Source organism: Triturus cristatus, chromosome 1_1, assembly GCF_964204655.1.
Source record: "Triturus cristatus chromosome 1_1, aTriCri1.1, whole genome shotgun sequence".
NCBI lineage: Eukaryota > Metazoa > Chordata > Amphibia > Caudata > Salamandridae > Triturus > Triturus cristatus.
The window spans coordinates 917,964,750-917,991,355 of record NC_140579.1 but is presented as its reverse complement, the minus strand read 5'-3'; the positions used below and the strand labels follow the sequence as shown (position 1 = coordinate 917,991,355).

General features: G+C 41.9%; 1 protein-coding gene across 1 annotated transcript; it reads left to right on the top strand.

Annotated features, from left to right (window-relative positions):
* The first annotated feature begins 24,526 nt into the window (after positions 1-24,526).
* On the top strand, positions 24,527-25,972 carry LOC146871290 (syncytin-A-like). Its single transcript, XM_085599743.1, has one exon. The coding sequence runs from the start codon at positions 24,705-24,707 to the stop codon at positions 25,854-25,856; it is 1,152 nt and encodes a 383-aa protein (XP_085455869.1). The 5' UTR covers positions 24,527-24,704; the 3' UTR covers positions 25,857-25,972.
* The last annotated feature ends 634 nt before the right edge of the window (positions 25,973-26,606 follow it).

Here is a 26,606-nt window from a genome sequence, read left to right as displayed (position 1 = left end):
TTTGTTTTCTACTGTGGTAAGCACACTCAATTAAGTCAGTCATCACCCCTTGGTGAATGAAGAATTGCAGTCCTACTTCTATGTTTGTGGAATGTCCCGGTGTTTGGTGTTCAAGAATTGTTCAATCTAACTAGTTTGAAACATGAGAGACTGCCATTCTGAGATTCTGATAATATGCATATATTGTACCTCCTTCACCATAGATCGACATTTTAATTCGCTCAGCGTGTATACCTTACGCATAGTTCTGTGACTCCGCAGAGTCCCTGCAACATGAACATAGGGCAATTAAGGCATCACATTTTGTCGTAGTGTGCTCTCACCTAATCCACTCTCTTTTGCCTCCCTTCTTTCTCCCTTGCTTTCTTGTGATGTTAGTTTTTTACTGACATCTCTCTGTATCTCCCTTATTGCAAAGCAAATCAATATAGTAAAAATAATAATCAACAGCTATGCACTTACTGGCAGTGACTATACTGTGACAGAGGCAACATTTGTTTGATGTATCATTGATTCTTTATATCATGTTATTCCATGTGTAAATTCATGTGTCAATTCTTATTGCTGGAAAACATATACTTGTCTAACGTTTTAACAGTGCAATAGCAATAAAAAACATACACTTGTCTGACGTTTTAACAATACTGACACTTCTTAGTCTGACATTTTAAAAATACAATAACAATACAAAACATATACTTAACTAATGTTTTAACAATACTAACAGATATAAATTTGGCCATACACTGACATCATTTACACATGCAGTGTCTCTTACATATATACAATGCTAAGACGAACGTTCCCAACATAGAGTTTACAAACAATGAATGGGGGTGGCTAACACTCCCTCACACAGTTGATCCTGAAGATATCAAGTGGCCCTATGAGGTCAGGGACAAATGAATGGTGGGGAGGGCAAATTGTGCTCCCCTATCGTATTTATGAGTTGGATTTTTTCTTTCTTGTTTTATTAGTATGATTTAATCTTTAAGTGAATATATATGTCTTCTGATCACTATATTATAACACGCTGACACGTTTCGACCTTCATGATGGGCCTGCTGGTTTGCTCGAAGGTCTTTCTCAGGGCTAGTTTTATGCTTTAATGAGGACACAGTATGTTTCCTTGGGGAGTTAGAATGAGCTTTTCAATCTGTTCCTCCCTTCATAAAATGCATTGGCCATTGATGGAGCGCGGGTCACCAGCTCTGGTCACTCATACACCTAAATACTCACCTGGGCCCAAACCACATTCACACAGTAAGCTAGTAAACCCTGCTGACATCTGTGTAAAATACCTGTAACTTTGTTATTAACATTTACTAAGTCTTACCAAATTGAAAATAATGTTTCCTTCCCTCAATGAATCAGGTTGCTGAGTTAGTTTATGGTAGAATGACAATTACCTCTTTACTCTGAATAACCACAGACTCAAGAAGTTTTGAAAACCTGTATCTAAATTAATTTGTGAGTCAAAATTCAATTACAGTAACCACCTTCAATTTCAAGAGGCAGAAATACTCTAATAATTTCATAGCAAACTAAATGATCAATTATGACGTTACCTGAAAGGGAAAAAAAAGGGGGGGAAAAAAGATAGCATAGGCAGAAAGGACAGATTTTCTAATTATATTTACCTATTGGTAAAGATGAACCCAACTCCATAATGGAGGGGCCAGAATAGAATCTCCAAACAGGTCACAGGTAGAAGAACATGCAGATTCAGATCTGGAAGGATATCTTCTTCTAAAGTACAACGTACCCCTCTCTGACACTACTCTCCTCGGGTGTCCCTTTTCCGCAATCCCTCTAGATGAATAGATTCATCGATCGGTATCTCAAACTCTCGGACAGAGTTTCGGTCAGCAGCAGGGTCTGAGACAGCGTCTCGGACAAGAACTGGAGCAGCAAACGCGTTGGGTCAGTGACGAGTCGGAATGACAGATCTGACAAGTCGGACCAGGTTTCTAGCTATCTTACCTCAATTATACTGTTCTTGATTCGTGTACCACCCCCCCCCAAGTATCAATTCTTATGTCTTCTCTTATTCTGATTGGTTGGGATGAGGAGGTGAGATCATCACACCACTTAGAATTTTAACATTTTCTCCATGAACCATTGTCTATGTGCCCGCCCCTTCATTTTCTTTTCCCATAGCTTTATTCCCACACGCATTTCACTTTACTCAGTAAATTAAACATTTTATTCGACATTGTTGCTTTCGCTGGGGTCATCAGTTGAATTTCCCATGCGTCTTCATTCAAGTTGAGGCAAGTTGAGTGACACAGGTGCCGTCATTGTTTTCGGCCAATCTTCATGAGCATGCACGTAGTAGGGATTTCAGTCACCCTCCGAGGCCCAAATAAGAACTACTAATAAAGTCAGAAAATGACATGTTAGAACACAGAAACAAATTATTTCACTGTATACCATTTTTCTCTACTCTATCCCCATTTACTTATTTAAATCTTTTGCATTAGTGTTTAATACAACTTACGAGGTTTAGTTTATCAGCAGCAGGTGCATTAGCATGTGAGTTCAAAGCGGCCATTTTTAGTGCCATTGTGCAGTTGCAAAAGTTTCCCACCAAAAGCGACAGAGTCATACTACGTAGATGCAGTAGACGCATGCGCAATACAAATCCCGCGTTTTGTCGGCCATTTTAGGACATTCAAGTTTCGGGTTAGTAATGCACATAGGAAAGCTTCCCCTGGATAAAGGTGTTCATGATATATTGCAGTTTTAGTATTCACAAAACAGATTGATTACATTGTTACATGTGATTTGAGTGGATTGAATCCAAGCAAGTTTCTTTCACGAATCCTTGCTCCATTAATCCCCTCTCTGATGGCATTTATTGCCATCAAAAATGTTCTATTAAAACAGATGCCAACTTTAGCACATCTTAATTTCTTCTTCAACCCTTTCCTTCGCTTTGTTTTCCTTTTTGCATTGTAATCCTCTCATTCTTTTATAAAAATCTCCTTTTAATTCTTCTAGCTGTATTTCTTCAAATTTTCTTTTCTTACCTCTTTCATGCACTTTACATTTCTTTCTTCCTTTACAACACTTGTGCCAACACATTATTGCTAAGACTAATAGGGTTATTCCCATTATGGGTAGTATTATATGACCTAGAATACCTATTCCTCAATTAGAAAACCAACTACTTATGTTGGAAAAACTATTTTCAAATTTATTCCATACATTTTCAACTTCCAGTGGTTTCAACTCTTCTTCCAATTTCGTAATATTTCTAATATATTTTCCAATTTCAACACTTTTATCTGGAATATACGTACAACCATTTTGCGTTTTCAATAATTTACAGACTCCACCCTCTTTTGCCAATAATATGTCAAGGGCAAGTCGATTTTGCATAACCATAGACTAGACCGCAACTAATTCAGTGTTGATAAGCAGAAATCCTCCAGCAGTGTCAGTAGATAACCGATCAACTACTGTAGACAACTGACAAATTTTCCGTGACATCAGAAGAACTCCCACTGAAGGGATCAATGCACTAAAAATGTTACCTACAATCTCTGAAAAACTAGCTCTTTTTGTACGTGTTAGTCTATTTGCGTCTTCATTGTTTCCAGTGAGTCTTTTTACATGATAAACCTTAGGGAATACTATTCCGAAATAGCAACTCCCATACCAATGGTCTGGAAGCCTAAAGTAGGCTTTATTGCCACACACACAATAAATTCGAGGAAATACTGGATCAGTTCCTCCTTTTAGTCCCCAGCCTCCAATTATTAAGAAATTATGTTCGCATTCACTGGAACCAATAAACACATGGTTATATTCTGTTTTAACCTATGGAGACAGATTATCCCTTTCTTTTCAAAATCTAGAGACATGGCAGCATGAGTTTTGCCACTTGTAAAATGCTCTTCTTCCTCAGCCCATTTTGGTATCTGAGGTTTAGGTTCAGAGGCTCTTCGTTGGAAATCCTGTCTTCTTTGTGCTACTAAATTCAAAAATATTTGCTCTTCTTCATGCAATTTACAGGTTAAATTGCTATTATGTGCTTCAGCTATATCTATTGCTTTCATGGTTAAAAGTCTTTTGTACTAAGAACAGGGTTCATGCTTTTTCGCATAGGAACCTCAGAAAAAATCACATCTATGTTAGAATAATAATATTGCAATTTTCCAGTCTTATAAAATAAACTTGCTAAAACACTACAGGATATACCATAGGTTAGGGGGAAATTATGATAAGTCACTCCCTCTGCTACAGATGCAGGTAATTTCATGCAAACATAACAATCACTAACTTCCATAGTTTCTACATATTGTACTAATAAGTTTGTGAAAACATTTAAATCAGTGCCATTTTTATTCACAGTGTGATGTAAATCTGACTTATCTGGTGCTTCTAATTCTACTCTATCTCCTTTGATAGTAGCTACCTTTTCATGTGTGTTAGTGGTATTCTGTACACTTTTGACCATTAAATAAGGTACGGCCACTGCTAATATCAACCATGTTATGAGTATTAGAAATATACTACATATACACATTCTGCAACATTTCTTAAAACAATTTGGTTTTTCAGCAGCTCTATTGTCAGCCATTTTCTAAGGGGATAGAAGATTTCTCTTCTTTATCTGAGTGATTCTTCTTTGGAACAGAGTTGCAGAGGGGAAATTCGTTCAAGGTGGCCTCACCTTTTCATCAATTTGCTCTGCATCAAAATGTTCAATTTCCTCTTCAATTATCTCTAAATTCTCAAAATCTTCGACAATGAACAATTACATATGTCCATTCAGGACCTTTAAATTTGTTATTTACAAATTTCGCTCTGGGGCTTCTTCGTTTTGAACCTTCAGCTGCTTGCCCAGACCAACTGGATACTTCGTCTACCTGCTCTGTTTCTTCGGGTACTGTCTTGAGGTGATATTTCAATCTTTTGATAACACCTGGCCTATTATCACCTTTTCTAATTCGTTTAGCTTGCACTGCACTTGTACCTTCTTCAGATGTTCTTTTGTTTTCGTTGATTTGTGGCACAACGTGATTATTTCTGTCCTCAGATTCTTTCTCTGTCTGATCTTGTGTAGGGCTTACCGATTCACTACTTCCTTCCTGACTGTGTTCTCTTTCACTAGTCTGATCTAGTTCTGGTTCAATTTTTAAAATTGCTTTTTCTGTATCTGCCTGAATTTCTGTAACTTCCCTTATTGGCTCTTGCTCATTTTCCTTTGAATCTTTTTCATAATTTTTCCGTTCACCTGCTTTAGATTCTCTCTGTTCTACCCCAGTTTTAATTTCTGTAAATGTGGTTTGTTCTGTTTGGGTAATTGGTACCTTCCCTACCTGGTCCTTTTCTGTTTCTTTATCACTTTCCTTTCTGTCTATCTGGTCCACACTCTTTTCCTAACTAATTTGTCTAGTTTGACTCCTGGTTCTTACAATTATCTCTGGTATGTCTACTACAGGTGTTCAATCCCATCCTGACTGGTGCTCGGTTGTTCTTCGTCAGCTACTTCAGGACCCATTACTTGAGATCTTTCAGCTAGGCAACCTTCAACCCCCTCAACTGCCTGAGTCAGTTGAGGTTCCTCCTCGTCAGGTGCTGGTACTCTTTTAGTGTGGCTTGCATGAATCCAATTAGGCAATCCTGTACATTTTACAGCTGTTGTTGTGACTAATATAACCTGATGTGGTTTCTCCCACCTTGGTGCTAGGCAAGTCTCTCGTGTGTGATTCTTCAATACAACCCAGTCACCAGGATTCAGATCATGCGCTTGAATTGGCTGCCTGACGTCTGCGTCCTCTCCAACCTGGTGAGAGATAGAACGCACTTGGTCAGCCAATTCTTTGCAGTACTCAGTTATATTCAACAACTTATGTCCTGGTATGCATGCCTGCCTCATTGCTCTTCCCATGATGATTTCATGGGGACTCAATCCAGTATTTTTGTCAGAACAAGAGGTAGGGCATCAGGCCAGTCTAGTGGAGTCGATGCACACACTTTCCCCAACCTTGTCTAAATTGTGCCATTCAATTATTCTACCACTCCAGATGCCTCTGGGCGGTATGTGCAGTTCAACTTCTGTTGAATTTTAAATGCTTCACAAATTAATCAAATTATTTCATTATTAAAATGAGACCCTCTATCTGATTCAATAGTTACTGGAAAACCGAACCGAGGAATGAGCTTTCTCAATAGGAGTCTGGATACTGTTAAACTGTCATTTCTCTTGGTGGGGTATGCCTCCACTCATTTTGAAAATAAACAAAACTTGACAAGTACATATTTTAATCCTCGACAAGCAGGTAACTGAATGAAGTCGATTTGAAGTCTTATGAATGGTCCTTCAGCCTTTCCAATTTTCCCCATGTAGACTACTGTTCTCTTGCCTGGATTCATTTGCTGACATGTCAAACACCTTTAGCAAAGTCTTTCAGCAACATTTCTAAACCTTGGGTTAAACCAATCCTGCCTGAAAAGTCTAATCATTGCATCTCGGCCTATGTCAGTGTCTCCGTGATACATTCTAGCCATAGGTACAAGCATGCTGTCTGGCATCACAGGTCTATTGTCTAAGTAGATCCACACACCATCTTCAGTCCTTTGTGTACAACCAATTTTCACCCACTCCTCCTTCTCTTTTGTTTCTGCTTCGTTTTGTAGATTTTTCACTTCTTTCCATGTTTCTACCCCTGACAATAGCATAAGTTGGCAGCTGTTTTGATAATTTTCAATTTTTCTGTTTACTCCCTTTTGGTATCTGGCACAATGTTGGGCGACCTGGTCAGCGTACCGATTGCCTGCAGTCACACGGTCATTTCCTGACTGGTGTGCGGCACACTTAACCACTGCCACTTTTTTGGGTAATTGTATTGCTTCAAGCAATTCTTTGACAAATTGTCCATCTTTAATGGGAGACCCTGAAGAAGTCAGAAAGTCTTGCTGCATCCAAAGCTGGCCAAAGTCATGCACAACCCTGTAACCATACTGACTGTCAGTGTAAATGGTTACTCTCCAATTGTTCCCCTTTTTGCAGGCTTTAATTAAAGCAATCAATTCGGCTATTTGTGCAGACCTAACTCCTGGTAAATAGGATGCTTCGAGTATTTCAGCCAATGTACACACAGCATAAGCAGCACTTAATCCTCCCTCTTCATGGCGCATACATGAATCATCTACAAAGAATTCATGCTCAGCATCTTTCAACGGCTCATCGCGTATGTCTGGACATGGTTTTGTACTAAGTTGTGTTACATCAAGACAGTCATGTTCTGGGTCATCTTTTACTTCCTCATTGTATGGATCTGGTAACAGAGTAGTTGGATTAAGTACAGTACATCGAACTATGATCACATTTTCTGCACCTAAAATGATCCTTTCATATTTCGTTAATCTGCTTGGAGTAAGGTACTGGGTACAAGTTTGTGTCAAAAGAATAACAACTGCATGGGGGACATATACCTTTACAGGGTGTCCCATCACAATTGTCTCACTTTGCTCCAGACTCACACATGTTGCTGCCACAGCTTTTAGGCATCCTGGCAAAGCGGATGCTACAGGATCTCAGGTAGCAGAAAAATATGCCACTGGGCGTCGCATCAGGCCATGAATCTGAGTTAGAACTGAGAGGGCACAATTATCTCTCTCACAACAAAATAACATGAAATCTTTTGAATAGTCGGGCATACCTAAAGAAGGGACTTCGCTTAAACAATCATGTAATTTCAGAAAAGATTTCGTACTCTCATCATCCCATTCTATCTGTTCTTTTGCTCACTTCTTCGTCACTTGTATCAAAGCTTTCACCAGCATGGCGAATCCCATAATCCACTGACTACAATACCCAACTACCCCTAGGAACATTCTTATTTCCTTCTGGGTTTGTGGCAACTTCATTAGTTTTATTCTTTCTGAGGTCACTCTCCTTTCTCCGCGTTCTATCTGGTGTCCCAGATATTTCACTTCTTTTCTGCAAAACTGTAGCTTCTCAGGGGATACTTTATGTCCACCTTTGGCTAAATGGTTCAGCAAGGCTATGGAATCTGTCACACAGTCACTTTTTGAAGCGACTAAAAGATCATCAATATTCTGTACGAGGACAGATTCTTTGGGCATTACCAAAGTCTCAAGATATTTTTTCAAAATCTGATTGAAAATCGATGGACTTTCTGTGTACCCTTGAGGGACACGATTCCAAATGTAAACATGATCCTCAAATTTAAAAGAAAAGAAAAACTGGCTATCTGGATGCAATGGGATGGAGAAAAAGCATGACATATATCAATCACCGTAAACCACCTCGCATTCCATGGTATTTGGTATAGAATCACTGCAGGGTTGGGCACCACTGGACAACAGGGCACAACAATTTTATTAATCTTTCATATATCTTGAACTACTCTATATTTGCCGTTTGGTTTCTTAATGCAAATTATAGGTGAGTTATAGGGAAAACTTAAAATCTCTTTTAATATGCCTTGTTTGATCATTCTGTTTATTTCTGCTGCAACACCAGCTTTAACTTCAGGACTCATTTTGTATTGCCGGGTGTTTGGAAAAACCGCACCTTCCTTTACAGTCACTTTTACAGGGTCTACATCTGTCATTAATCCTACTTCCAGTAAAATTCCACACATCTGGATTTACTGTCAATTTTACTTCTTCTGGCAAGTCATCCTAGGTTATTATGGAATACAATTAATTTACTTCTGCTCCCTTTTTTTTTTTTTTTGCCGAGTTTTATATAGCGCGAATTTGACCCGAATCCAATCAGGTATCAGAGTGCTTTACATAGCACCAGTTACGTTACAGGAGGACTCACATTCATTTTTTTCTTAGACACTGGAAGATTAAGTGATTTGCCCAGAATCACAGGATGTTTAGCGTCATTGCTGAGACTCGAACCCAGTTCCCCAGGTCCGAGGTCGAGCGCCCTAGCCGTTAGGCCAACTCCTCTCCCCTCTCTGCTCCTTGCTTAGCTAACATGATTTTGTATATTCCATCTTCATCTGGGGTTTGAATGGCAACACCATCCGGTGTGCAGCATATGGTGCAATTCATTTTGCACAACAAATCCCTTCCCAATAAATTTACGGGGCTGGAGTCGCACACTACAAACTTGTGCATCTCTTTGAAGTTTCCAATGCATACTTCCATTGGCTTTGTAATAGGGGTCCTAATTTGCTTATTAGAAACACCCACTACTTGGATCGCTTCTCCCGAGAGGGGTAGGTTTGGAATGTCTGCTGTTCTCACAGTAGAACGGGTAGCGCCAATGTCCAACAAAAAGGTAATGTCATTTCCCTCTACCTTCCCGTCGATATACGGACCTGACTGATCTACCAGTAAGGATGCGCCAAGTACGCAATCCTCATCCCCCCTTCTCAGGCACCGTCATTGATCTTGATCCTCAAAATAAGAATCCTGCAAAAGAAACTGTGATGTTAGGTCATTTTTCTTACCACTTCCTTTTTGCAATCCGGTGTCCGTACTGTACTTGTGTTGACTCACAAATTTTGGCATAGGGGCAGATGGCATTTGATTCTGCAGGTTTACAACCTGTTGTGGTTGACTCATTATCACCTCATTCTGCGTCTGTGGATTTAAATGTGGATTTGGGCTATTATTATTTTGTATATTGTTACACTCGTTCTTCCAATGCCCCAATTTTCCACACCCGTGACAAGGGAATTTCTTCTTTGCCTCTTCTCTACTTAATTGCCCTTTTGGTTTTCCCCCATTATTTTCGCCATTTCCTTGCCCATTTCCTGATTTCCCTGCCATGTTATTTAACTGAATTTCTTGCTGTTCTGCCAATTTAACTTGAGCCCACATTACCTTTTCTTCTAAAATCTTTCGTCTATTGTCAATTTCATCTCCACAGTACTTTGCATATTTTAAAATTTCGTCTATGGGCTTTGCTTGCCAACACAGATTATGTTGCTTAATCATTTCTGAAATGTCCTTCTTTAATCCATTGACAAATCGATACACAAAATAAGTCATATCTTTATTCTCAATGCTTTCTACCCCACTATACTGTTTGAACACCTGTAGAAGGCGCTCATAGTACGCATGGACTGATTCATCTTTTCCTTGAGTTGTTCTATCTATCTTTACCCAATCTGTCTCCTTTGGGGGAATTCTCTCTTTACAGAAAGTTATGACCTGGTTATATTTTCTCATTACTTCTTCAGACGGGGATCCCATTTTCTTGTCTCTTGGGCACTCATGCCTTGGCCAATCAACCGTAATTTTACACTCAGCCCCCAAATCAGCTGGTACCACTATGTCAAACAAACCATCCAAATCTTTCAACAGAACTTTCGAAACCTTCACAATCCTTTCGTCTTGTCTATATAATTCCACAGGCTTCTACCTCAGTTTTGGGAAATCATTTGTAATTGACAAAATATCCTGTCTAGTCCATGGGACATGTACATAACCTCCCCCTGGAACTTCTCTCATTGGGTAAACCCCTTCTGCTTTTTCTGTTTCTTTCATTAAATACTCTGATGTTACTTGAGTGGCCTGTGCTTCTTCCTTTTTCTTTGTCCACCTTGCTTTCCATCTGTCTAGGTCTCCCCATTTTTGCAATATCGTCATTAATTCCTTAACTTGCAACTTTCTCCCAGACACGTTCATATTTTCTAAATCCTTATCAGAAAATTCTGCTCTATAAGATTTTTGCAGAACCTTGGATCTTCCCACGTCGATTCCCATTTCCAAAGCCAGATTCATTAATTTTTCATGAAAGATTTTTGTATTTTGAGTTATACTTCTGAAAATGAACAACAATTCTTCCTCATTGAAGGTATTCAACCTTTCCAACCCAACATTTCCTGCTATCATCTCTTCCAATTCTACTCTTAGTTTGAAAACATCTAGTATTTTTGGTGGGGGATCGTGTTTTTCTAGCTCTCGTGTCCATCTTTCTAACTCTTCTGGTGTTATTAGTGTGGCACTCTTTGTTCCGGTGGATGTCTCAATTCGCACCTCTTTTGAACCACCTGGTGTGACTCTTCTGGGTGTGTCATTTATTTGCCCTCTTATTGGCAAGTCCATTAAGGAAATTACTGACTCACAATCACTAGCTTAGTCGTCGACTATTATTTTTATTTTTCCAGGTTCTATGACTGGTGTGGTCATGACGGGAGTTTTAGGACAGTTTGATTTATCTCCGTACAACAGGACAACAGGACCTATAGTTACAGGTATAGTTAAAGCTTCAGGATGGGTGTTTAACTGTGTTATCTTCTGTACTAATTCTTCTTTATTTTTATTTATTGCCTCTCTTTCCTTTTCTTGGAGTACCCTTTCCACTGTTCTATCAGGTACTACTTGTGGCACCAAGGGTGTCTCTAGGAGTGGAGCGCTCGGGGTAATTCTACTTGGCCCTTCCTGATATGGCAGAGGACTTTTCATTAATATCTCATCTAAATAATTTTCATCAGAGTCTCCTCCACCGTCATTAAGTGTTTTTTCTTCTCTGTACATTTACTTCCGGTCTGTTCATCAGCCATTAATACAGGATATAATCCCTCGGTTAACATGGCTTGTCTCCATCGTTTCATTTGTTTGTCTCGAGTTTGACGTGGACATTTTGGGTCGAAATCACTCAAATTCCTCTTACACCTTGGTCTATCTCGTTCAAATGCCTCAGTTTTCCATTCATCTAATGCCACATACTGAGTCAACCTAGGTCTGTGTTCTAATTCATTCATTCTTGTACGCAGATTATGTAAAATTCTCCCATTAAATGTTCCATATTCTGGGAAAGCCAAAATTCCATCATCCTTTGTATATTCGATCCAATTTTCTAACCATACACAAGTATGAAAACCTCTCTCTACCATCATGTAGGATGTGGGAGTTTTCAGAGGAGGAATGAGAATTCCTTCTCTAGTTTTAATGGGTTTATCTTTTTTGAAATAATTCTTAATTTTCTGCAAAAATGACATTTTTCTTTTCTCACCATGCATTTTCCATGATCTACCTCTTAAGTATTGCTGGTAAGCAAACCCTAAATAGTTTCTATCTGGGCGGCTCCCAGTTAATGTAGGATCGTACATACACAATCCTTTGTCTATTATTATTATTCTTGGGACTTCTATGTTTATAGTTACTCAATCTTTTCGTCCAATACTAACGCGACTCTTATTTTCGTACTCTGTGCGTTTAGCCAATGCTAGCGTGGCTTTAAGTGACGTCAGTATCACTCGTTTCTACTGACCCCTCCTTTACAAAACTTGCGTAAGTCACACACCCGCTGTCCTACCAATCCCAGCGCGGCTTTTTGTGGCGTCAGTGCAGCACCCGCAACTGACCACTCCTTTACAAGGTAATGCGTAACCTAAATTTCTCAGTATTTTGTACGTATTTTGCATAAATCGAAAACATAAAACATTCGCTACTGTGTCAGATTCTCTAAATTCCAAAGAATAGTCAGTCTTCTTTTACTGCGAGTAAAACTTTTCTGCCTACTCTTCACACACTACGTGTAAAACCTTTCCGCTTACTCTTCACTCAAGGATCAGAGAACCTGCTACTCCTTCGGTATTACCCTTTCTAGGTGATATAAGACCAAAGTTTCACCAATGACCTCTTTAGCTACCAATTACTCTCACTTACATACAGAAAATAATCCCTAAAACAGTGCTTCTAGTTTTACCTAACTTTCCGCACTTTTCTTGAATCCTGACAAGTAATCTCACTGCAGTATGGTTTCCATCTGCTATTCAATATTCCCGGGAACTTCAGACAACATGAATAACGATGACGACAACAACAAATGTTAATGCATAAATCAATAATTTCAATAACAATATTCCTTACCTAACTAAATAGAACCTAACCATGCCTCTGCTACCAAGCAAAACTGATGGAGCGCGGGTCACCAGCTCTGGTCACTCATACACCTAAATACTCACCTGGGCCAAAACCACATTCACACAGTAAGCTAGTATACCCCGCTGGCATCAATTTTGTGTAAAATACCTGTAACTTTGTTATTCACCTTTACTAAGTCTTACCAATTTGAATATAATGTTTACTTTCCTCAATGAATCAGGTTGCTGAGTTAGTTTAAGGTAGAATGACAATTACCTCTTTACTCTGAATAACCACAGACTCAAGAAGATTTGAAAACCTGTATCTAAATTAATTTGTCAGTCAAAATTCAATTACAGTAACCACCTAAAATCTCAAGAGGCAGAAATACTCTAATCATTTCATAGCAAACTAAATGATCATTGATGACGGTACCTGAAAGGGAAGAAAAAGGGGGGGAAAAAAAGATAACGAAGGCATAAAGGACAGATTTTCTAATTATATTTACCTATTGGTCAAGATGAACCCAACTCCGTAATGGGGGGGCCAGAATAGAATCTCCAAACACGTCACAGGTAGAGGAACAGGCAGATTCAGATCTGGAAGGATATCTTCTTCTAAAGTACAACGTCAGCGTTGCACCCCTCTCTGACACTACTCTCCTCGGGTGTCCCTTTTCCGCAATCCCTCTAGATAAATATATTCATCGATTGGTATTTCAAACTCTCGGACACAGTTTCTGGCAGCAGCAGGGTCTGAGACAGCGTCTCGGACAAGAACTGGAGCAGCAAACGCGTTGGGTCAGTGACGAGTCGGAATGACAGATCTGACAAGTCGGACCAGGTTTCTAGCTATCTTACCTCAATTATACTGTCCTTGATTCGTGTATCAATTCTTATGTCTTCCCTTATTCTGATTGGTTGGGATAAGGGGGTGAGTTCATCACACCACTTAGAATTTTAACATTTTCTCCATGAACCATTTTCTATGTGCCCACCCCTTAATTTTCTTTTCCCATAGCTTTATTCCCACACACATTTAACTTTACTCAGTAAATTAAACATTTTATTCAACATTGTTGCTTTCATTGGGGTCATCAATTTCCCATGCTTCTTCATTCAAGGTGTCCTTGGCTGAGTGACACGGGTGGCGTCATTGTTTTTGGCCAATCTTTATGTGCATGCGGGTAGTAGGGATTTCAGTCACCCTCCAAGGCCCAAATAAGAACTAATAATAAAGTCAGAAAAAGACAAGTTAGAACACAGAAACAAATAATTTCACTGTATACCACTTATCTCTACTCTATCCCCATTTACTTATTTAAATCTTTTGCATTAGTGTTTAATACAACTTACGAGGTTTCGTTTATCAGCAGCAGGTGCATTAGCGAGTTCGAAGCGGCCATTTTTAGTGCCATTGCTCAGCTACAAAAGTTTCCCACCAAAAGCGACAGAGTCATACTACGTAGATGCAGTAGACGCATGCGCAATGGAAACCCCGCTTTTTGTCAGCCATTTTAGGACATTCAAGTTACGGGTTAGTAATGCACATAGGAAAGCTTCCTCTGGATAAAGGTGTTCGTGATATATTGCAGTTTTAGTATTCACAAAACAGATTGATTACATTGTTACATTTTATTTGAGAGGATTGAATCCAAGCAAGTTTCTTTTACGAATCCTTGCTCCACCACCATCTGCAAGCTAAGTTTAGCTTGGTGCCTTATATTTCTGGGCCAGTTTTCTGTTTCCCTCCTTCGCTTTAGGAAGAAGCTTACATGAGGAAATTATTCCTGAATCCTTTTGTTATCTTGCATCCCGGAAACTGTGGCTTGCCCACTCCACGCAGCACTCTTCCTGGTTGCTGTATCATATGGAGTGTGAGATTCGGAGCGCTAAAGTTACACAACCACATCATACATAAATAATGATTTTGTAATTTTACTAGTCGATTGTATTTTGTGCTTGACTTTTAAGGTTACTGACTGTCTGCTCTATACCAGTACCCACAGCCAGTTTAAACTTGACCACAATTCATAAATGTGCCAGGTTCCTTATTTGCTGACGCAAGTTTACTAACATTGGTTCCACTCGTTTTGCCAACCGTCTTTTATTTTTGTGACGACCTTGCGGATGGTGATGAACAGGATCATTTTTTGCTCCCTTTATGACAATCATCCTGTTTCCCCAGCCCACTTCAATGGGACATTAAAAGAACACCCTTGGATTGGAATACAAGTGTTTTAGTAAACAAAGGCCCGGTCACCACACTCCATGATTTCCATAGACGGATAGGCAGAAAAGAGTGAGAATGACTTGCCTTTGTCCACAAAATAATGATCCCAAAATGTGCCATAGCAAGGTATTTTCCCCTGTGTGGTGTCTGGTTACTGTCATTGCGTCTTAGAAAGTCTACTATTGTTGCATAGTTGGACAGGTGATGAGCTTTGCAAACGTTTCCCAAAGCAAAAAGGTGATGGGTGGAATGCTTGAATTAATCTCGATCCACCATGCCACTCTAGGTAGAGAAGATCCATAGTGAAATGAGTACTAGTCCTGCTCAACTAGGAAAAATCCTGCCTTATCTGTCCACTTACATCCCTTCAGAGGGGAACATAAGCAACCCTAGACCAGTTCCAGCCTTTTGGGCCTTGCCCATGAGGTGCAGATTAAGTCCAGTGACAACGTGAGCAGGAGAACCCCATCTGGGACACACACTAGACCAATCACACTTAGGGTGTCTTAGTTAGAATAACATTGAAGTGGTGAGTGAATGCTTGAATTAATCTGAGCTACTGGTAATTACTGAAGAGGGTAATACAAGTAACTCCAGACCTGTTGCAGCTTTTTGTTAATGAGGTGCGGTTTGAGACTAGTGGCACTGTGAGCATAGGATCCATGTATTGGCATGCATGTGCTCCCTCTGCCACTGGACACAAGCTATACATCCCAAATGAAGCAAAAGTAGGCCTAAAACAATCTGGGGTTGTGTGTGTGCTCATTTGAATGGAACCTAGAGTAGCAGTTCAGGCAGAACTGTTCCTATCGGAATAGGACTAATTTGCATGAGACTCGTCTCCGTCTTTAGTGACACAGTGGCCAAAGGGCAACTGGCTAGAACGTGGCCAGGACGACTGCCAGTGACTGAGATTAAAACAAGCATTCCTTTCATCACTCTGTTGCTTATTAAATTACTTTGTTAGCAGACATAATTTCACTGAGATCTGAGTGGCACCAGTGCTTCCCAGGGAGAAAGGTGCCACAAAGTCACTCACTTGCATGACCATTGAATACTGTCAGGAATGTTCAAAATTGTCATAAGTGTTAGCAGTCTCCATGCATTTAAAGGGAAAGGGAATTAAAAACCAGGTCTCCTTTCTTCAAAAGAGAAAGCAAAAAACAGAAGATTTTTAATATTTATTTCAAAACCCCACACAGCAAACAAAAAGAAGAAATGACCTTAACAAAGTAGGAAAACTATACAATGCAAAGAAGATAAATCTTTCAGTTGACCTTGGTGTGAGATCTAAAGTTCTTAGTACAAGTTAAAAAAGTGTTTGTCCAGCAGTATTTCATTATAAATTTCTAGAGATCAGAAGAAAATCTTGAAGGGTTGATAGTACTTTTAGAAGCACTATCTGTGTGATGTCCTGGAGTCAAGATGATCTGCAGAACTGTGTTGTAGGTAGATGCGTGTATGAAAAATCTCAAAAAATTGAACTGTGACTGTACATTCCTCTTTCGCCTCAGGATAGACAACGACGAACGAAGAGTGTGCTCTTGCTTCTGCATTGAAATCTGCCAATAAATGGTTTATCAACAGTTATTCCTAGACACTCTTGAACTGATAAGGGAAAACCTTCCTATTTGTGGGGGAAGGGCTCTGCACAGACTTCGGCATGCCTCCTATTGAGCACTGGACCCAACCACAACAATGGTGACTTAACCACCCTTTTTATAAACAAAATATTTTTTAATTCACACAGTAAGCTAGTAAATTTAGCAATTTTTCAAAAATTCACAAACTCTGCTAAATGGTGCTTGTTTTCTGAATACAAAATGGCGGTAAAGAGATAAGAGGACATCTGTGCAGTGCATTGATTTGAGATTGTATTTAACTTTTTCCCCATGAATTTCCCACTCACTATCTCTTTGTCAAGGCCAGAGGAAGAATGAAGACATTTCGTTACCCTCTAGCGAAGGTTAATGTGACAATTGCTGATTGAGCTGGAACATCAGCCATTATATTCAAGTTTTTGTCACTGGGAGTAAGTTGTGCGTGGCCAAATTCTTTAAAATGGCAGGCCCAAATGCATTCCAGAGGCCATGTAGTGTAGGGAGAGTCAAGCCTGAGAACATTCATGTGGCAAAGGGCTAAGAAAGGGAATCAAGCCCAAGGTCTGTCCTGCTTTTGACCTTCCAGCATGGAATTGCTTCCGTGATAGGTTTCAGATTCAATGTAAATTTCAGAAGAGCCATTGTCCCTTTCTTTAGCCCTTTTAGCAGGAAAAGTTTGTGGAACGCTGTCCTGATCCACTTGAGGAATCACAGGGGCTGCAACTACCACAGATTGCGGGCTATTTGTTCCTTGTGGTTACGGATGCAACAAATTAGTCTTTATTTGTGCTGTCAACACTTTCAGAAATTATTCTGACAAAATTGACTTTATCAGCGTTTCTGTGACCTTTTTATATATGTGATAACCTATGGATGAAGGGCCTGCAGCAGTAAAATATAGGAGGGTCTAGTGGTGTGGACAGAAACGCTAGGCAAAGGCGGCACAGAAGGCCTAGAAGTCTGGGAACTCTGGCCCAGACTTGAAGCGAGGATGCAATTCTAAACATAAGGAGAAAACACAGTAATAGATACCTCCATTTCCCTACATGGAGCTGTAAATATGTCCCTGGAGATACTGAGAAGAGTGTAAACACTGGTAACGTCTGAACCTGCTTGAGAAGTGCATTCAGAGAGGGAAGAAATGGGAGAACTATGGATGATGCTGAAATAGATCCGTGCTCCTTGTCCACATCCCCTAACCATTCCTCTACTTAAGAAACTGAGACAAGGAGGTCATTCCTTCTCCTATGCAGCATCACAGATGCGGAACGCTCAATGCATCTGCGTGTGACTAATAACCATTTGGCATTCAGGAAAGTAAATTAAAAAAAATACTGTATGAATAAACTGCATTTGAAGCAGTAAATAGTATCAGGACACCTTATTAGTAATCATGGCTGATAAACCATCTTCCAGGGCATAACAAGATACCCCTGGAAGGACCAGAGTTAGCACCAGTGGAATCAAGAATGGTTTGCGTCTGATACAGCGTGGTGTTTCACTTTCTCCACTCTTGTCATGTTTTTGTGGAGATGCGCAGAAGAAGGACAGTCCAAGGTTCTGGAAACAGTTTGGGTTACCAGTTTCTTAGACACACTGCCCTCCTCTTCCTTTGGTGTAATTTATGAGCACTGATAAAGGCAACAGGCTATTTGTGATTTCAGACTCTAGATGGATACCAGCTCGGCCTTCAAAAGAAAAGAATGGATGTGGCCAACAGCTTATTAACCTCCTTTAGCATGTATTGCATTTTCCATTTTACACGTTACACGTGCTAAACTGCATATTGACCTCGATTCCATGTGATACTCTGGTCTTCCATTTTGTTATATTTCATTTCCATTTTGTGCTGCTTTGACCTGTAGCAGTAACAAACATGTTTTTCACGTAAACCAGTACGAGCTGGTGCAAGACATACCTCGTGAGGTTATTTTGTGCCTTGAGCTTGTTTTTGTGCATTCTATGCTTATCTCTAGGACATAGGGAGGATGCGCTGTGCAAGGCTCTCCAAGGCCGGAGATAGGGAAAGGAATGTCTTTTGCCTCGGCGCACCCAAGCAGAATCTGGCCAGGTCTGTATGAGTGGGTCTGACGCAGAGATGCGGCCAGCACCTATGATGGATAGATGGGCGAGAACGCCTGCTAGAGGGTTCTCGAACGTGTTGATTTAACTATAAAAAGCGGTGTCCGTGAGGTGGAGCTCAGGAACTCAGTCTTGGAGTGGACGCAATCGCGGGACGACTTTGGTGCCCGGAGAGATTACTTCCTGTGCCCCAGTCTCTACAGGGTTCCCGACTTGGTGTTTTCGGTGCTTGGCCAGGGATGTTGAAGACTCCGGTGCAGACGCATCTGGTAAGGTGCTTTGTACATTAACTGTTTATATATCTACATTCAGATCTCATATTTGTGTATATATATAGTGTGGTGTATTCATTATTTCATTTGGTGCCTAAGAACTTACTAGCTTCAGTGACTTATTGCCTTTGTCTACGATACTAATAAAGCTCATCTTACCTCCAGAGGAGTGTTGGAGTTTCTGTGTAAGTAAGTGGTGTGCGTAAGTTTAGATTACGCAAGTGGGTAAGGCAATACATTTTGGCGTAGTCGGTGGCAGGATTCGTAAAATACACGGGTAGGAACATGTTTAAAAAGACGAAAGGTGGTTTTGGTTCCTTGGCACCAAGTGAAATTCCTTTTGCCCCCATGCAAATTCCTGGATGGGAGGCGACGCTGTACTCCGCGCTGGCGCGCGAGTATTCTAAAAGCACAGGGTTAAGTGAGAGCTGGTTTGACTGTTTGGGCGAAGCAACGCCAGAAGATGTTTTAAATTGTTTACAGAAGGTCCCTGTTGAGAAAGGTAAAGAATTATATACAGTGAGCCGCCGAGGTTGGGCTTTGTTGCATGCCTACCGTCAAGTTTTTGACAAATGCTTATCTCTGCAGCAGGAACAGTTAAGTTTCGAAAAACAACTCGTTGAAGCTAAGAATATGTCTACGATGCTTTCCTGGCAGAATAAGCTCTTAAAAGACAAATTAGAAACATATCAGACTATAGCAGAACGGGCTGCAGTCGGTGTCGCTGAATACAGATACAAGAAAAGGAGGGGTAGAGTGAGTAAGCGAAAAGTCCATTTAGCGATTGCCAAAGCAGGCTTAGATTTTGATCCATCCACCTGGGACTCTAACATCTGGGAATCATCCGAGTTCTCCTCGGAAGGAGAGCAGCCTTTACAAAGAGAAAAGGAGGAGGAGGTAAATAATAGTAAGAGAGTGGAAGTGCAGCCCATCCTAAGATGGAAACTTCAATCCGGTCCACATAACCCGCAGGGAATTATGTTAAATAGTCTGGAGGATTTTACTCAGCAGGAGATCAGTGATGTTTCAGAGAGATTTAGACAGAAGCCTGGCGAGGCACTATTAACTTGGATGGTGCGCCTCTATTATCAAGGCGCTTCTGGGGTCATGTTAGACAGTGGAGATGCTGCCAAATTTTGCACTCTCAGTACTGATCCTACTGTGCAGGGACATTTTCGGAATTACAATAGTGATGACCAAATTACCCTGTTGCAGCTAGCCGCACAGGGATGTAGTCATAAGTACCCCACAGATTCAGATTGGCCTGGGAATGAAAAGCCATGGTTTACCCTATGAGATGCCTCACAGAGAATTAAGGAGGAGGGAATGAAGCTGGCAATCCTTATAGGTGAGGCGCATGATTTGATGGGTCAGAGAATGACTGTGTCTGTGCGGAACAAAATCATTTGTTTGGCACCCCTGCATACAAAGCGGTAATAATGACTCTAATAATCAATCAAACTGGTAATACCGTAGGAGAAGTGGTCGAGGCAGTCCGTGAGCTGGGAGCGCTTGGGGAATGGAACAAGCCAGACAGGGCTTCGCGCTCAGAGTCCCGCACTGATAACAACCGAGTAACCCGACGTGATATGTTTTTGGCGCTGTTAAAGGATGGGGTGTCGAGGAGTGAAATTGATGGTATCGAGACCAAAAGCATGTGGGACATGTACCGTAAGCGAGGACTGGATAAAAAGGAGGGGAGTAGGCATGTGAATAGAAAAGATAACAAGAAAGTAAGTCGCAGGGAAGCAGAGCTTGAGGAAAAGCATGGCAAGGCAGGTGTGGAGAGAGAGAGGGAATCTCATGTGAGGGTGACAAAAGAGAAAGGTTGGGACCGAGATTGCACAGATTCAGTTGGGGACCGGGAAGAGGAGGAGTTGTTCCCTAAGGATTACCCGACATTGTATTCAGATCTACGCCGGGACCTGCGCCGGGCAGATATAGAGCTGCGCAGGCGAAAGTTAGATTAGGTAATGGGCCAAGCTCCGGTGCAGGGATGGGCTCGCAAGGATAATAGACCACATGTGAGGGTTGAGATCTATTGGAAAAATAGAAACATTCAGGAGGTGCGAGCTTTAGTAGACATCGGAACGGAGGCCACATTGATACATGGCAATCCACGAAAATTTAAAGGACAGTATTTCACTATCACGGGTTTGGGTGGACAGGAGACACCAGCAGTGCAAACGGTAATTCAGATGAAAATAGGCAGACTTCCCAAGAGAGCATACACTGTCTTGATCGTGCCCATTCCAGAGTACATTATTGGTATTGACATTTTGAAAGGTATGACCCTATATTGAGATGACGGATGCTATCAGTTTGGGTCAAAGCAGTACCTCTCTGTGGCTGCTGTGAGGGTGGGGTGCTTGAAGATTCCCCCAGTGAAGGTGCCCCAAGCAACGAAAGTGGTTCACATGAAGCAGTACAGGATCCCAGGGGGACATGATGAGATTACCGCAACCATACAGGACTTGTTGGAGGCGGGGGTGGTGAGACCGGTTACCACGGCGTGGAATAACCCTGTGTGGCCCGTGCGCAAACCGGACAGAAGCTGGCGTATGACTGTTGATTACCGCGAGCTGAATAAGCACACGCCCCCATTGACAGCCGCGGTCCCCAACACCATCACTTTGATTGAGAAAATTCAGAAACACAATGGGACATGGTATGCGGCACTTGATATTGCTAATGCTTTTTTCACGATTCCAATTGCCCCCGAGTCCCAGGAGCAATTCTCCTTCTTGTGGAGTGGTAGACAATTTACATTTCAATCTTTGCCTCAAGGGTACTTACATAGCCCTACAATCTGTCACCGGTTGGTGGCAGAGCATTTGGATGAGGTGTCAGTCATTCCTGGAGTACAGCTTTGTCATTATATTGATGACGTGTTGATTCAAGGAGAGTCCCAAGAACAGGTGCAGGCTCAGCTAGACAAAATTGTAGAGCATTTGCAGAGCAAAGGGTGGGTGATTAACCCAGAGAAGGTGCAGGGACCCTCCCAGAGTGAGAAGTTTTTGGGTATTCAGTGGCATCAGGGGCATAGAGAGGTGCTGCCACAAGTAAGGCAAAAGATCAAGGAGTTTACAGTGCCGCGAAACAGGAAGGAGGCGCAGCGCTTCATTGGATTGTTTGGTTTTTGGAGACAGCACATTCCCCATTTGAGTCAGATCTTGGCCCCTCTGTACAAGGTTACACGGAAGAAGCATGAGTTTGAGTGGGGGGAGGCCCAGCAACAGGCATTTGAGTCAGCGAAGGAGGCTATACAGCGTGCCCTTGATCTATGGCCCATACGAGAGGGAAGCATTGATTTGAATGTAACAGTCCAGGATCAGTATGCGACCTGGAGCCTGTGGCAAAAACAGGGGAGACAGAAGGTGCCCAAAGGGTTTTGGACAAAGAAACTACCTGATGCTGGAGAGCGGTACACTCCTTTCGAAAAGCAGTTGTTGGCATGTTATTGGGCTCTGGTGGATACCGAGCAATTAACCCTGGGGCACAATGTATTTTTGAGACCTGAAATTCCTATCATGCAATGGGTGATGAGCTCACCCAAGACACACAGGATTGGGCATGCACAGGAGGCTAGCGTCATAAAGTGGAAATGGTACATACAAGACAGGGCACGAGTGGGTCCTAAAGGTACCGCAGTGCTGCATGAGCAAGTGACGCAAACTCCAGTAGCAGATGCAGAAATGTTGCAAGATGTACCCAAAGTGCGAGAGTCCCCAGTGAAATGGGGTGGGCCATTCTCAGAGTTGTCCGCGGAGGACAAAAAGCATGTGTGGTTTACAGATGGCTCAGCCAGATATGTGGGGCCAAGAGACATTAGAAAGCGGTGTCATACAATCCTGTGACCAAAAAGTTGCTGTCGACTACTGGAGAGGGAAGAAGTAGTCAGTTTGCATAATTGTACGCAGTTTACCAAGCTTTAAAGCAAGAGCTTCCTGGTACATGTCACATTTATACTGATTCATGGTCCACGGCCAATGGGTTAGCCACTTGGCTTCCCACATGGCATGCTCATAATTGGATGATTCACAATAGGGAGGTTTGGGGAAAGGAGTTGTGGCAGGAGATTTGGGAATTGTTGTCCCAGAGTACAGTCACAGTTTATCATGTTGATGCTCATTGCCCGACTGACTCACTAGAGCGTTGGTGCAATTCCTTTGCAGACCAAGAAGCGAAGATTCGTGAAGCTGAGGTGGCGACGCAGGATTCTGACTTGGTGGGCATGGCTAAATGGGCGCATCAGAAAAGCGGACATTTGGGCGAGCGAGCCTCTAGCAGGTGGGCAGAAAGTAGAGGGATGCATATTCCCCTAGATTTGATTAAAACTGCAATCATTCACTGTCCCGTTTGTCAGCATACCCAACACAGACTGGTTCCACAGGTAGTGAGAGACCAGCTAGGCAGAGGGAAGTTGCCAGGGCAAATATGGCAAATTGATTTCATCGGGCCAATGAGTCGAGGATGTCAGTATGCCTGCACAGTGGTAGATACCTATTCTGGCTATCTCATCGCCTTTCCATGTAAGAGAGCAACCCAGTCTAACACTCTGAAAACTTTGAATTTGTTGATTTTGTATTACGGAATTCCTTTGCAGGTCCAGAGTGACAATGGGTCACACTTTAAAGGAAAGATGGTGCAAGATTTTTGTGTGCAGCATAACATTGAATGGATCTATCACATACCCTACTACCCACAGGCAGCGGGTTTGATTGAGAGAAGGAATGGCTTGTTGAAAGAGCAGTTGAAAAAGTTGTCTGAGGGCTCGTTGAAGGGGTGGAGGGATCACTTGTCTGATGCATTGCAAATTTTGAACAACCGACCCCTTGCTAATGCAGAAAATCCTTTGATGCGCATGTTGACCCCAGCTTTGCAGATCAAGCCTCATGTGGCCACAAACACGATTCTGTACTGGGAGACAGCTCCCGGAGCTTTAGCTCCATATCGTGCCACACCAGAAGCTGCTGGTCTTGATTTACATGCCCTGAAAGTCTATCGACTGCAACCACGAGACATTACCTTGATTGAGACAGGAATTGGAGTTCAAATTCCCCCAGAGCATTTCGGACTGATCGCTCCTCGATCTGGGCTTGCCCTTAAAGGCATCCAGGTTTTGGGAGGGGTGGTCGATGCCGATTACCAGGGGGAGATCAAAGTTATTCTATTGAACAGTGGAGACAATGATCTGATTGTGCAACCCGGTGACCGAGTTGCCCAAATGGTCATCATGCCGGTTTATGGAGGAAATATCATGAAGGGGACGGCCCCAGCCCTTCTAACTGTGCGAGGAAAGGGCGGGTTCAGATCTACTGACAAGAACCCAGGGGCGAAAGTATGGGTAGAGTCCCCAAACAAACCTCCTGAACCTGCAGAATTAATCGCTAAAGGAAAGGATAATATCCTTGTCATCATGAGACCCGGACAGGAAAAGTGGGAAAATGTACCTGCTGAAAAATGTTATTTACGAGAGTGATTATACCAATTTGTTTTCTGTTTCTAGATCACAGTATGGCTTGCCGCTGCGATGCTTGCGCTGTGTGGTCTGTGTTTGGGCGTGTCCGGAGGGGTCCGGGAGGGCCCGGGGATGCCGAAGGGGATCAACCGCCCGAGTCGAATGACAGCATTGTTGCAGCAACCAGATAACATCTAGACCTACTTGGCCGAGAATGTGCTGAACACTTCCCACTTCTGTATGAGAAATCTTCAGAGTACAGCTGATATGATATCCACGTGTCTCGTTGCCGTACCTACCCCTGCACGTGTGCTTCTGCACATCTTCAACCAAACTAACTTTGATGGGGTAGTGGAGGAAACTGATGTTCAAACACATCTGAGTCTTTATGAGTACTGTCGTTTTTGCCCGGAGGTTACAGATAATCTCTGGAGGAACATGACAAGTATTGTTACCTACAACATCACTACTGGAGACGTTTGCTATCAACTAACTTGTGACCCTGCCAAAATTGGCAAGTGTGGCCAATTGAAACTAGAGAAAAGCACACAATTGACCACTGATCAACAAACATTATGTCTGTCACGACATGATAGCTTTTGCAGTAATGTTACCAATCATATGGTCTGTAATCATACAGTATTAGCCGCTAGCCATGTTAACCATGTGAAATTATCTAAGGGATGGCTTTTTTCGTGTGGCAATATTTCATACACTTACATACCAGCTAATATAACTGGAGGACCTTGTGCCTTATCACGATTAAGTCTTATGCTTTTTCCCATGCAGTCTATCACACATATTCGCTCCCCTAGAGCTGCTGTTCAATTACCTGAAGATTGTGATTCCAATATTGACTTGCTTTCTAGGGCAGAGTATACTAGTTTGGCTATTTCCATTGTAGGAGTGCCAGGACTGTCCGTTTATAATTCAAGAACTATTGCTAAGCTTGCCTGTTTAATTGCGAAGAATCTCAATCATACTTCTGCCGCTTTAGCTGATTTGCTATTAGATGTTCAAGGAACGAGAAAAGCTGTTTTGCAGAATAGGGCAGCTGTGGATTATTTGTTGTTGAAACACAACCACGGTTGCAAGGACTTTGATGGACTCTGTTGTTTCAATTTATCTGATCATTCTACATCTATCCATGCACATATTAATGCTTTAAAAGATTTAGTGAAAGGGGTTACCCAAAATGTTGATCAAGGATGGTGGGATTGGTTGTTTGGGTGGCTACCTAATTTTGGACAGCTTCGTTATATCCTGGGTGTTATCGTAGTGATTATTGGTGTTTCTATTTCATTATGCTGTTGTATTCAATGTATTCCTAATCTTCTCTCCCTTCTTCGTCCCAGATCCATAGTATTTAGACCAATGGGATATGATGGGTAAATCGAGGGTCAAGGGGTGGAATGTATTGCATTTGCCATTTTACACGTTGCACGTGCTAAACTGCATATTGACCTCGATTCCATGTGATACTCTGGTCTTCCATTTTGTTGTATTGCATTTCCATTTTGTGCTGCTTTGACCTGTAGTTACACTTCAGCAGTAACAAACATGTTTTTCACGTAAACCAGTACGAGCTAGTGCAAGACATACCTCGTGAGGTTATTTTGTGCCTTGAGCTTGTTTTTGTGCATTCTATGCTTATCTCTAGGACATAGGGAGGATGCGCTGTGCAAGGCTCTCCAAGGCCGGAGATAGGGAAAGGAATGTCTTTTGCCTCGGCGCACCCAAGCAGAATCTGGCCAGGTCTGTATGAGTGGGTCTGACGCAGAGATGCGGCCAGCACCTATGATGGATAGATAGGCGAGAACGCCTGCTAGAGGGTTCTCGAACGTGTTGATTTAACTATAAAAAGCGGTGTCCGTGAGGTGGAGCTCAGGAACTCAGTCTTGGAGTGGACGCACTCGCCGGACGACTTTGGTGCCCGGAGAGATTACTTCCTGTGCCCCAGTCTCTACAGGGTTCCCGACTTGGTGTTTTCGGTGCTTGGCCAGGGATGTTGAAGACTCCGGTGCAGACGCATCTGGTGAGGTGCTTTGTACATTAACTGTTTATATATCTACATTCCAGATCTCATATTTGTGTATATATATAGTGTGGTGTATTCATTATTTCACTTGGTGCCTAAGAACT